General features: G+C 42.2%; 1 protein-coding gene across 1 annotated transcript in view; it reads left to right on the top strand.

Annotated features, from left to right (window-relative positions):
- Positions 1 to 2,888: 2,888 nt before the first annotated feature.
- LOC116515933 (highly divergent homeobox-like) overlaps positions 2,889 to 13,672 on the top strand; it is a 31,073-nt gene continuing 20,289 nt past the window's right edge. The window contains 3 exon segments of the mRNA XM_032228259.1: positions 2,889 to 3,028; positions 3,031 to 3,117; positions 11,698 to 11,844. Coding sequence (XP_032084150.1) covers positions 3,005 to 3,028; positions 3,031 to 3,117; positions 11,698 to 11,844 — 258 coding nt within the window. The 5' untranslated portion in view covers positions 2,889 to 3,004.

Below are 13,672 nucleotides of genomic sequence, written 5' to 3'. Positions count from 1 at the left end.
ATGGCTATCCATGCAAGCGTTTGACGATAAGCATAACTCAGATTTTAAACTATTTTCTTGCTTAATAAATTCTCCCTGGATATTACATTTGCATATTATATTCCCAACAAGGGAACGTGCATAGTTTGAATTCACTTTGTTTTAGTGAAATCCGGAAGAAAGAAACAGCTGCCCTTTTACTTTTGATCTTGCTGGAGAAAAAGTTGACCCCGTTTCCTAAAGATTGCATTCTTGCACTAGATTATAATTTTAAATGACCTAATTTTGTTAGGCAAAGACTTGCATGCTTTTAAAGCTACAGAAAATTTTACTGACAAGTCAAAAATAATAATTAAAACCTTCCTGAATTATCTTAAAATATTACACGTTGCAATACACTTGGTGGGGAAAATGTTATCAGCAATCTACAACTCTCACCGTCTTGACTCAACTTCAAATTTGTGAGAATTGGAGATGCATGGGAAATATATTGGGGTTTAGCTTCATGCATTGAATGAAGTAATTTCTTTGGTTATGGTGCTGATTACTTTTCACCTTCTCTTAAACCAAAAGCTTTTATTTTAAAAATATTTTTCCCCCAGATGAACTTGCTTTATGGGTCAGAATTGCGGTAATGACAAAGAAAAAGAAATGCTTTCTCAGTTCTATGCTATTTGTTTTCCGAAAATGAATGCTCTTAAGATTCCTAATTTTTGCTTCTGAATGCACATTCAGGGAACAATACCTCCTGCATTTTCCTTTTTCTCCCTCTTGATTTTTGGCCAACTTGATAGTTTGCACACTGAATTTCCTGAGCAACTGAGTACATTTTAGATATGACTGTTCTTTAATTTGATTTATTTAGGTATGTTTTACAGCATTTCCGGTCTTGCTAGCATTCTGAGGACTTTAAATGCTTTTATGGATAGAAATAAATACTTCAAAAAGAATAATAATAAATAAACAGAAGACATAGTTATGCCATAGGGACAATTCCAATTCATTTCACACAAAAATATATGTGCATAAACACAAAACAATTTTCTTAGCAATAACTAAAATTATATTTAAAATACGTTCCATCTCAAACATTTGTAATTACTGTGTAATTTTATTGGAGAAAATTCCTCATACATTTCAAGAGTAGTCCAAGCTCTTTGCTGTATTTAGATTCATGTAAATATACGTAGATTTGATTTCATCTCAAGGCAAGAACCTTTTATAAAAGTTGGGATAAAAGTGCTTAAATACTGTACAATGCTGATTAGGAATCACCACTTTTAACACCATCACGCAGTTGGTATTTAACTGAATTTATTAGTTGACCAATTACAATGGAGCTGATCCTCCAGATCTTATTATGAGGACAAATTAAGAGCATCCGAATCATGAGGAAAGCTATGAAATAAAATATGTCATATAGCTTGTTCAGTCACCCAGGAACCAAGATTGACTTGACGGTCCAGAATTGTTATTCTGATTATTATACATTTTTCAAGAGGCAACTGGTGGGGAATGGAAGAATGTCTGCAAGAAATCCTTCCATTCCTCACCATCCAGTCAGTGCTGAAGAAGCTTCTTGGAGAAATGTCTTCAAAGAAAAACCAGAAAGTCCTGTTGCCTCTTGGAAAAAAAAGCACCTTTGGGACCCGTTTTTAACGCTGCAGCCATTCACCTTGAATGGCAAACGAAAGATGGGACTTGGAGGGAGTCTCACTCACAGATAAACTTGCATAACCAAGCTCTCTTATGTCTTCTCCCCCACCCCCTCCCCAACACCCCCTTTCTAAATCCTGCACGAGTCCAGCTCCTGCATATGGAAGAACGAAGCAGTGGATGCAGATTAACAGAGCTGGAAGGGACCTTGTAGGTCATCTAGTCCAACTCCCCCCCCCCCATACACACTCAGGCAGGAGACCCTACACCGTTTCTGACAAATGGCTGTCCAATCTCTTCTTAGAAGACTCCAGTGATGAAGCTCCCACAACTTCTGAAGGCAACTTCTGTCCCATGGGTTGATTGTTCTCACTGTCAGAAAGTTCCTCCTTATTTCTAGGTTGAATCTTTCCTTGATCAGTTTCCATCCATTATGCCTTGTCTGGCCCTTGGGTGCCTTGGAAAATAGCTTGATCCCCTCCTCTGTGGCAGCTCCTCAAATATTATCAAAGACACTCTCCTGTCCCCCCTGGTCCTTCTCTTCACTAGACTAGCCATGCCCAGTTGCTGCAACCGTTCAGTGTATGTTTTAGCCTCCAGTCCCCTAATCATTCTGGTTGCTCTTCTCTGCACTTTTTGTAAAATCTCAACATCTTTTTATTGTGTGGGGACCAAAACTTTGGTTTTGATGCTTTGGAAAATATTTGGAAAGCAAATGCAATTCAGGAGCGCTCAATTCAGGCTTTTTCTTCTTCTGTGGGACGGTTAGCCGGGAAAGCCCCCCCCCCGGCTAATTTTAGCAGCCCAACGAAGGGGAAACCCACTCACCCCAATCCAATCCGCACCCTCCCCAGCTCCCAAGTCGTTGCATGGCCGTTTGGGCTTTTTTCTTTGCAAAGAGGTTCCATCCCGGTCCTTCCAACAGGCACAGGTGGAAAGCCCCTCCCTCCCTTGCACACACCCCTGGAGACCCCCCCCCCCCTTCCCTCTCCCCCTTTGCAAATCCCAGGAAAAGCCTGGCATAGTCGAGCCCCGCGCCGCCGTTCCCGGAACGCGCCACTCCTCCGTGCCGCCCTCCGACCAAGCTGGCTGACTTGGCTGGCTGTTGCCGGCCGAGCATCGACCCCCTCCGCAGAAGCCGCCGCCGCCGCTGTTCCTTCGAAGCGGGCGCGCGGGACACCCCCCCCCCCCCAATCTGCCTTCCCGCCGCGCGCGCACGCGCCACCCTTCCAAGCCGGGGCTGTTCCTCGCAAGAGCCTCTCTCCCCCCCGAGGCTGAGAGGCGGGGGCAGCGACTGTCCCGGCCGGCGCTGATCTCGAGCGGCGATTGGCCGCTGTCTACGCTGACGTCACGATCATGATGAGAATTAATGATCGGAGGCGCTGATTTCATTGTGTGACGCCGGGACCGACCCAGCCGAAACCGGCTGAATTCGGAGCCCTGGGGCCCCCCGTGGCCGCCCCGCCCGCCCCACAGAGCACGGTGGGTCCGGTAGAAGGGGGTTGGGCTGACGAACGGGGAGGGGGGAGGGGCGGGGAGGGGAGGGCGCGCGGCCCCGTAGGGGGGGAGGGGCGACTGTGGGGGAGGGGGCGGCCTTCCCGCCAGGCCTTCCTGAGGGTGGGTGGCTTCGAGAACGGCCCTTCCTCGCTTTATGGCTTGGCCGGCAAGAGGCCGACGGAGAAAGGGGGGAAAAATAAAAAGGAGAAAGAATTGGCGAGTTTCGGGGCTTCAGTCCGGAGCTCGCGGATCAGAACTCGGGACGCGCATGCGTGCCGCTCGCCTCGCTCGATCTGCGGCAAGAGACGGCTGGAGCGCGAGGGAAGGCTGCGCCTGCGCAGAAGAGCGCCCTGTCGCCGGACTGCCCTCGCTTTACGTAGCTTCGCCTCTCTTTTTTTGTACGTAAAGTCGATTTGGGCAGGAGTTGGGGGAGAGATGGCAGCCGGCGAGGTCCAAAATACCTTTACTGTCGGTCCGGCGCTTGCTTTTCATGTAGACAGCCGGTTCTTTTACTTAAAAAAAAAGTAGTTTGCAAACGTATCTTATGGAATCTGTCAAAAGAATGAGTTGGAGTAGGAGAGAAGCAACGAAGTAGTTTTTTGAGTCATCTGCCTGGAGTTTGCTTAAAATAATACCGAAATAGGCTTTGTCTATTTTTAAAAGTTATTTCTGTCTCTGCATCAGTGCTTCTCATACTATAAAATGCCATAAGAAAAAATATATATAACAGTTTATTGACTCAGTTGTGTGAACCCAATCAAAAGGTTTTCCATATAAGTGTTGTACATAGGAAGTCAGACAGCTGATTTCATTCAACCAAACATTGTTTTTTAAGCTACGGATTAGTGCAGTTTTTTCCAACCTTGGAGACCCCAAATTCTGTAGACCTCAACTCCCAAATTCCTCAACCAGCAATTTGACTGGGGGATTCTGAGAGTTGAAATCCACAACATCTTAAAGCATGCTGGCCGAGAAATTTCTGGGAGTAGTTGCCAAGGTTGAGAAAGACTGGATTAAAATATTATGCCGGTGGCAATTAATATGTGTCAGAAGGTTACATCTAGAATTAAGGGATTAAGCAACACCTCTTGTAAGGACAAACATTATTCCATCCATGCTAGTCTTCTGCAACCATAGTAACTGATTAGTGCTTTGAACATGGGAGCATTGCAGGGTTCTGGTATTTCAGAAAACAGTTCTGTTTAGTTCAATTTAATTTAAATGTAAAGATGAGTTTGCATTTCCCTCTAGGGGAATGCATGAAATAGGCCCTATTTATTTATTCATGATTCCTATTCTATTCTATTCCTTATTCCATTCCTTATTCCATTTCATATTCTATTCTATTCTCTATTCTCTATTCCATTCCATATTCTATTCTATTCCTTATTCCATTTCATATTTCATTTCATATTCTATTCTCCTATTCTATTCTATTTAATTTGACTTTGAAACAAAATCTGTATTGTATTAGTCAGCTCAGCATAGTAAGAAAATTATAAGTTTTCCTATAGTTAACATATTGCATATGTCTAAAGTAAAGACACGGCAGAACAAAGGAAGCTTAAAAAAAATCAAGCATAAAAGTTGGCAGCAGTTAGGCAAACAGGTGTCTGTGGGAATAAAATAAAATGGTTGAGTTAATGTCCTGCCTCAACTGCAAAAGCATGAATGGTTGTGTGAGCTTTGTGGAATATACCAAGACAAGGTGTCACATTGAGACAAGCCTTGTGGCCAGTCTGTGAGAACAGTGGAACAGCAATTATGCTTTTGGGGAAAGGAGCAGGTTCTTCTACATATATGCACGAGTCTTTTGTGGTTTCATTCATCAAAAAACTGTTTGAATAGTGACCAGAAACATGCCAAAGGTTCAATGTAAGGTCCTTCAGTTGGGGTAAAGATACTTTTATGATGATGAACTCTTGGTGCCATATTTAATGACCGTCAACTGGATTGGGATGGGTGGCTATCGAAATATGAATGAATGACTAAATGAACGAATCGATAAACAAAAATAAATAAATGATTTAGCTGATACTGGTATTCTGTAGATTTGTGCTTTGAATTACAGCGTTGCTTAATAATTTCAGGGAGTGAGATGTGGCTTCAGAGCAGTACCCACCCATGATCTACAATATGGAGGTAATAGTGAGGGGTTCCTTATGTGGTTATATATATAAAGTGCTTTGAAGTCATGACACGAAGTTATGTAATTTGTCTAGTCTAATTTTAAGCTGGAGTCAAGCTGAGAGTGCTTTGGTCAATCCCGGAGCTGGCAGCTGTAAGGGAGAATGCATTCCTGTGGGTTCCAATCAATCTCTCAGCCACATTTCTTTTATTATTATCAAGCCTTATACCCTTCCTGGCCTCCTGACATGAGAGATGCCCATTTGCAGGGTCTCTAATCCATGTTTAGAAACTGATATCTGAAACTGGGGATGGGGGGGGGGGCTGTTCTGTAATGGTTAGGTTTCAAATCTATCCCTGTGTATGTTTGCCCAATTTCTTTTTCATATTGCCCAACGTTTACTTAAAATACCGCAAGATACAATAAAACCTCTGGTCACGAAAGCTTCTGACAGTGACCAAATCAGGTTCCGACCCAAAAAATTCACATTGTTTTTCTGCGGCTGATTTTCCCCTTCCGCGCCATTTTTGTTTTGTTTTTTGTTTTGTAAGTGCCAAATTTCCAAAATTCAGGTCACTACCAAATTGGTTTGCGACCAAAGTCATGGGAAGAATTATGGTTGTGACGGAGGTTCTACTGTAATTGGGAATTGTACTATTGCAACCATTGTTGGTTGCCAGTTTTACATATAATTCAATGTGGTAAAAATACTCCTGGTTCTCCTGCCATGTCCTCTTTTTGCTACCCCAACCCTGTGAGTTAGATTGGGCAGAGAGAGAAAGAGAGAGAGCGACTGGACCAGTCATCCCATTGGCTTTCATGCCCAAGGGAGACCTAGAATTCACCATCTCCAGGCATATTGACCATCATTACATCAAACTGGCTCTCGTATTATTATATTGCAGCATAACAGAGTTGGGAGGGACCTTGGAAGTCTTCTAGTCCAACCCCCTTCTCAAGCAGGAGACCCTAGACCATTCCAGACAAATGGCCGTCCAATCTCTTCTTAAAAGCCTCCTACCAAGGTAGTTTTGTTATTTTTTTTCAATCAATGTTTGGCACAATAATAGAGTGGATATATGATAGTAAACTGATACGTTCAGTTAAATCAAAGGTCCTTTTCATTAGGGAAAAAAGGCTGGTTTACCTTCTCAGCTGGAGTTTGATCCAACCCTGGGGTTTTGTGAGTTGCAACTAATTGCATTTTGGTTGCAAACAAGCATTTCTTCTATTAGCTTTCATACACTGGGCTTACTATATAGTAAATTTGGTATAATTTTCTTGATTTTTCTGTTCATGCCTTCCTCAAATAAACATGGACAGTAGATTAATATACTTAAGGAGAAAGCATGGTATGGGCAGCATCAATTTCTGTTGACTTTAGGTGGCAGTCTTTGATTAAAAGTTAGCTTATACAAATTTCTGGGGAGAAACAATACAGAAGCATTCATTGCTCCAGAAGCAGTATTTGCATCTTCTTTGCAACTTGCCAGCAAGGAACAAAAATTGTATTTTATAAAATACAATATGAGTATGAATGGTTCTAATATGCTGCATTGCTTTGATTATTTGTGTCTTCATTCATTCAGTCAGTCATTCATTTCCCACCTATTATTTTCACCAATAATTCAAGGCAGCGATCACATCCAATACATCTTCCTTCCTTCTCCTCTTATTTTCCCCACAACAACCCTGTGAGGTGGATTGGGTTGAGAGAGAGAGAGAGAGTGACTGGTCCAAGGTCGCCCAGTCGGCTTCATTCCTAAAGTGAGATTAGAGGTCACCATCTGCTGGTGATTGGCCCTCATTGGTTTTGGCACTCATCTGGTTTTCCTGGCTAAGGCAAGACTTGAACTCACGATCTCTTGCTTTCTAGCCTGGTGACTTAACCACTAGACCAAACTGGCTCTCTCAATTATGGCAGTAAAGAATAACATCTACTCCACCTTATACCTTATTCATACCTTTTTATCATTTGCTATGTGGCTATAGTAGTAGAAGGCTCTATTTATTTGTTGTTTTGTGGCGTGAAAATTACCAGCGGTTATATACATTTCTATGGTTTTCCAATTAAGCTTGTGTTTTAGAGAGGCACTAGTGTTGATGTGCCAATACTTGTGTTTTTGGCATCATAATTAAGGGGGGGGGGATCCTCAGAGTACATCTGGCCAGTTTAAGCCTTCTCTGGAAACTGAGCATATTCCGTCACAATAGAGCTACAGAAGAACAAATGGGCAATTGAATTTTTGGTAGTACCGTACATAAAACACACATCTTGTGTCACCTTAAAAATAAAGAAACGTATTATGTCATTATTTTATATGTATCAGAAGCTACTTCTGATTAATGAATGGAATGGCTTGCCTCCAGAAGTTGTGGGTGCTCCAACACAGAGGTTTTTAAGAAGAGATTGGACAACCATTTATCTGAAATAGTCTAGGGTTTCCCACTTCAGAGGGTTGGACTAGAAGACCTCCAAAGTCCCTTGTTCTGATATAAAGTGATCAGTTGGCTTAGGTATAAGTCATTTAGATAATCCTGTCAACTTTTCTGCAATAGAAAAGCAAGCAAAGCACTTTAATGATCTGTTATCGGTGCATCTGACCTGATCACATTTATTTTAACATACAGGCAGTCCTCGACTTACGACCGTGATTGAGTCCATCATTTCTGTTGCTAAGCGAGATAAGTGAGTTTTGCCCCATTTTGCAGCCTTTATTGCCACTGTTGTTAAGTGAATCTCTGCAGTTGTTAAGTTAGTAACATGGTTGTTAAGTGGATCTGGCTTCCCCATTGACTTTGCTTGTTGGAAGGTGGCAAATGGGGATCTTATGACCCCAAGACACTGTGACTGTCATAAATGCGAACCGGATGTCAATTTTGGTCAAATGACCATGGGGATGCTGCAAGGGTTTTAAGTGTGAAAAACAGTAATAAGTCACCTTTTTCAGTGCTGTTGTAACTTCGAACAGTCACTAAACAAATTGTTGTAAGTCAAGGACTACCTGTAAGTTAATAACGATAAGGATGAGTGTTATCACTCAGCATTAAAAGAAATTGAGTCTCAGTGTAATTTGTCCCTAATATCTACATTCTTAAGAGCTGTGGTGGTGCAATGGTTAGAATGCAGTATTGCAGGGCTAATTCACTGCTCACTGTCAGCTGTTCGATCCTGACCAGCTCAAGGTTGACTTAGCCTTCCATTCTTCTGAGGTCAGTAAAATGATGACCCAAACTGTTGGGGGTCATAGACTGACTCTGTAAACCGCTTAGAGAGTGCTGTAAAAGCACTGTGAAGTGATATATAAGTCTAAGTAGTATTGCCCTTCCTTCCTTCCTTCCTACCTACCTACCTGTCTACCTGTCTACCTGTCTACCTACCTACGCAGTATTTCAAGCTAAATCTGCCCACTGACAAGAGTTTGATCCTGACCGGCTCAAGGTGGACTCAGCCTTCCATTCTTCCGAGGTCGGTAAAATGAGGACCCAAACTGTTGGGGGCTATATGCTGACTCTGTAAACCGCTTAGAGATTGCTGTAAAGCACTGTGAAGTGATATTGCTTTACAGCCCTCAGCCCTTTACAGAGTCAGCCTCTTGCCCCCAACAATCTGGATCCTCATTTTACTGACCTAGGAAGGACAGAAGGCTGAGTCAAACTTGAGCCTGGTGAGATTCGATCTACCAAACTGCTGGCAGCTGGTGATCAGCAGAAGTAGCCTTCAGTATTGCACTCTAACAACTGCCCCATCACGGTATATAGGTCTAAGGACTATTGCTAATACTATTGCCCTTCCTTCCTTCCTTCCTTCCTTCCTTCCTTCCTTCCTTCCTTTCTTTCTTCCTTGTGGTTAGAATGCAGTATTGTAGGATAATTCTACCCACTGCCAAGAGTTCGATCCTGACAAGCTCAAAGTTGTCTCAGTCTTCCAATCTTCCGAGATCGGTAAATGAAGACCCAGATTATTGGGGACCTTATGTTGACTCTGTAAACCTTTTAGAGAGGGCTATAAAGCACCTTGAAGTGGTATATAAGTCTAGGTGCTATTGCTATAGCACGCATTCTAGAAATAACAGCTAACTAGCAATCTTGAAATGGCTTCAGCAGAAGTGATTTTAGCATTGATTTGTACCATTTCTTTGTTCACTGACTTCTATCGGAAGTCGTTTTCATTAGTGTTTGCTTCATTTCAGCTATCGGCTTTTCAATCAAACTTGATGTCTCTCTGTTTAAAGAATGGAATCCATAGGCCCCTTTGAGAACCTGATTGATAATCCCAATGTATTGAAGCAAAGTTATCTAAAGAGGGAACAACTTTCAATCATGGTATAGATCAGCATCTTGCTCGTCTCTGTTATTAAGGAAGTGAGCGCACAACAGGAGCAGAAAACAGGAGAAGCACCTGCTTTAGCCGTGTCCATATTGTTCCTCGGATTATGCTATGTTCTGGTGTAGCCCAAGTCCTTTGAATATCCAACAAAATCAAACTACGTCGTTGCCAAAATCAACAACAATGTTAAGTAAAACATGTTTGCTTGAAAGAATCTGTTTGATATAACTTACGTTTGGCATTAACATAACAACGTTAATAGCACTTAGACTTGTATACCGCTTCACAGTGCTTTTACAGCCCTCTCTAAGCGGATTACAGTGTCAGCATATTACCCCCAACAATCTGGGTCCTCATTTTACCCACCTCAGAAGGATAGAAGGCTGAGTCAATCTTCAGCCAGTCAGAATCGAACTGCTGGCAGTCAGCAGAAGTAGCCTACAATACAGCATTCTAACTACTACAGCTTTTATGTAGTAACAGCAATAGCACTTAGACTTATATACCACTTCATAGTGCTCTATAGCTTCCTCTAAGCAGCTTACAGAGTCAGCCTCTTTCCCCCAACAATCTGGGTCCTCATTTTATCGACCTAGGAAGGATGGATTTGGATTTGGATTTATTACATTTATATGCCGCCCTTTTCCCCGAAGGGGACGCAAGGGATGGAAGGCTGAGTCAACTTTGAGCCAGTCAGGATCGAACTCCTGGCAGTCGACAGAATTAGCTTGCAATACTGCATTCTAACCACTGTAATATAACAAGTCACATTTGCCATGGTTGAATAAACTCATCACTCTAAGCCGTGATGATAACCTCATTATAGATTAGTGGACAAATCATATCTGGCTCATTTCATGCCTCATTTCCAATTAAAGTGTTAAGTAATGTTTACAAACTGCAGTAACTAATACAAAGCCCATTTTTTTTTTTGCTGCTAAGTGAAATGTTTGTTAACGGAATGTTGCCCCATTTTACGGCTTTTCAGGCCACCATTGTTAAGTGAATCACTGCAGTTGTTAAGCTAGTAACACCATTGTTAAGTGAATCTGGCTTCCCCATTGACTTTGTCAGACAATCACAAAAGGGGATCACATGACCCCCATCTGCAACCATCATAACTATGAGTCAGTTGCCAAGCATCTGAATTTTGATCATGTGACCATGGAGGTGCTACAACGGTCGTGAGGGTGAAAATATGGTCATAAGACACTTTTTTCAGTGCCGTTGTAACTTTGGACGGTCACTAAGTGAACTGTGGCAAATCAAGAGCTACCTGGGAAAGCTTTCAGCTCGATGATAACAGGCCGCTATACCAGAGGTGGTATTCAGCAGGTTCTGACAGGTTCTGGAGAACCAGTAGCGGAAATTTTGAGTAGTTTGGAGAACCGGCAAATACCACCTCTGGCTGGCCCCGCCCCATCTCTTCTCTGCCTCCCAAGTCCTAGGTGATCGGGAGGGAATGGGGATTTTGCAGTAACCTTCCCCTGGAGTGGAAAGGGAATGGGGATTTTACAGTATCCTTCTCCTGCCATGCCCACCAAGCCACGCCCCTCAAGCCACGCCCACAAAACCGGTAGTAAAAAAAAATGAATCCCACTATTGCACTATTCCCGTCACCTCTGCAACTAAAGATATCTAAGACTACAAATCATGTTAGTCTGAGCCTGCTTAGCATTCATCAGGGGCAATAAAAGAGGTCAGGAAAAACTGAATTAGGTTTCACTATTGTGTCTCTGGGATCAATAGAGAACCAAGACCTCTCTGTCTGCAACTTCACCCAGTATCCCTTTTCTCGTTTATTTGCTTGTTTTCTTTGTTACAAACCCGTTTTTCCTCTTGTAAACAAACCTTTTAATCATTTTAATAGTATCGGAGTTCTATTTGTGTTGAGCTACCCTTAATTCCTGAATGTAAATAGCTACTGCTTCGTTTTGTTTTTGAGTGTTTGTAAACTATATTTAAGAATATTCACAGGGGAACTGAAATCAATTAGACTCAGCCTGCTGTAGTTTTTCTATTTCTTTACATAAATGGTACCTTTTTTTAAAATGCCCTGTAAGTATTACATTATTCCTCTTTTCAGAGTATCTTCTTTTATTTTTAGATGAATCTGCGTTCTGTATTTACTGCAGAACAACAGAGGATATTGCAGCGTTACTATGAAAATGGAATGACAAATCAGAGTAAAAATTGCTTTCAGCTCATATTACAGTGTGCACAAGAAACTAAGCTGGACTTCAGTGTAGTCAGGGTAAGTACTGAGGTTTCCATGCTCAAATTTACATAACAGTCTTAACAGACACAGGTGTTTGCTTACCTTATCTACAGGGCATGGAGCTGTGAAAGAAAAAGAAATCATTAGCTATATGCTTCAATAGAATGTGTGTTTGGAAATTTCTGTCGAAAACCTGAGTTCTACTTTATTTATTAAATTTATTAAACTTATATGCCACCCATCTCACTGTTGCACATTACAAAAGGATTAAAAAGGTAAAGAAAGATAATACAAAATGATTAAATTTAAGAAGAGTGCATTTATTTGTTTATTATTTATTTATTTTTGTTTCTTTATTTATTTATTGCAGTGGGCATAAACGCAAAGGTGCTTTTTTTTTCAGGAGGCAACCAGACTTGCTTGTCTTTTTCTGTTGAAGTCGTTTCGCTTCTCATCCAAGGAGCTTCTTCAACTCTGACAGGATAGTGAGGAATGGAAGGATTGCCTTGTCAGAGCTGAAGAAGTTTCTTGGATGAAAAGCGAAACATCTTCAACAGAAAAAAAAAGCAAGAAAATCCAGTTGCCTCCTGAAAAAAAAGCACCTTTGGGACAACCATGACCAGGATGACTGAGAACCTCTGCAGACTTTCAGTGGGTATAAAGTGCACAAGAGCCCCTCTGGGTATGATAATTTGGGACATTTATTGTATGTGTGCAACTGTAAGATTAAAGCATTCATACAACAAATGGCGTTTGTGGAGGGGAAAAACCCGTATTAGGCAAGTCGGGTTGTTATAATTGGCTTTGTAACACTTTTACTAGTTTCCAGTTGAATGGCTGCTTGGTGGCAAAATTTTATTTGCCTTTATGAAATGAGTGAGAAATGCCTCGCTCCTAAAAGCGATTGTGTGGGCGCCAGCCCTAGTTAAATGTTAAGATTTAGTTTAGTTATTATTTTAACAGTAGGTTAAAGCAGAACAGCTCATGTGACACCTCTGCTCCGTGAGCTGCATTGGTTGCCAGTTTGCGTCTTGTTGCTGTTAGTTGCAAAGTCGTGTCCGACCCATCGCAACCCCATGGACAATGTTCCTCCAGGCCTTCCTGTCCTCTACCATCCTCTGGAGTCCATTGAAGCTCATGCCTACTGCTTGGGTGACTCCATCCAGCCACCTCATTCTCTGTCGTCCCCTTCTCTTTTTGCCCTCAGTCGTTCCCAGCATGAGGCTCTTCTCCAGTGAGTCCTTCCTTCTCATTAGGTGGCCAGAGTATTCGAGTTTCATCTTCAGGATCTGGCCTTCTAAAGAGCCGTCAGGGTTGATCTCCTCTAGGACTGACCAGTTTGATCGCCTTGCAGTCCAAGGGACTTGCAGGAGTCTTCTCCAGCACCATAGTTCAAAGAGTTTGTGTCTAGTCCCAATTAAAGATGCTGGTTTTAACCTTTAATGGCCTTCATGGCATGGGACTGGGCTACCTGAGGGACTGCCTGTTTCCGGTGACACCTTCCCATTCCATTCGATCTGGCAGAGAAGACCTGCTACAGGTACCATCAGCTAGGAACCTACATTTGGTGGACCTCAGGAGATATGCCTTCTCTTCCTTGGGCCCACCTTATGGAACATGCTTCTTCCCAAAATTAAATTAGCTTTTGACATCATGGATGTCCCTCAAGACCTGGCTATGTTATTTGGCTTGATGCTCCCCAAGAACCAGATCCAGTACATGCTTAGCTGGCTCCATTGTTGAGGTGTCCAATCTTCTTCTCTCTCTGCCCAGGGGTTTGTATGTTTATTTTTATTTATATGATTATTTTTTTAATGGGGATTTGTTTATTTTTAGATCTATTGCTTCTAAAACCATTATGTTG

The sequence above is a fragment of the Thamnophis elegans genome, chromosome 12 (assembly GCF_009769535.1).
Source record: "Thamnophis elegans isolate rThaEle1 chromosome 12, rThaEle1.pri, whole genome shotgun sequence".
In the NCBI taxonomy this organism is placed as follows: Eukaryota; Metazoa; Chordata; class Lepidosauria; order Squamata; family Colubridae; genus Thamnophis; species Thamnophis elegans.
This window is presented reverse-complemented; position numbering and strand designations above follow the sequence as displayed.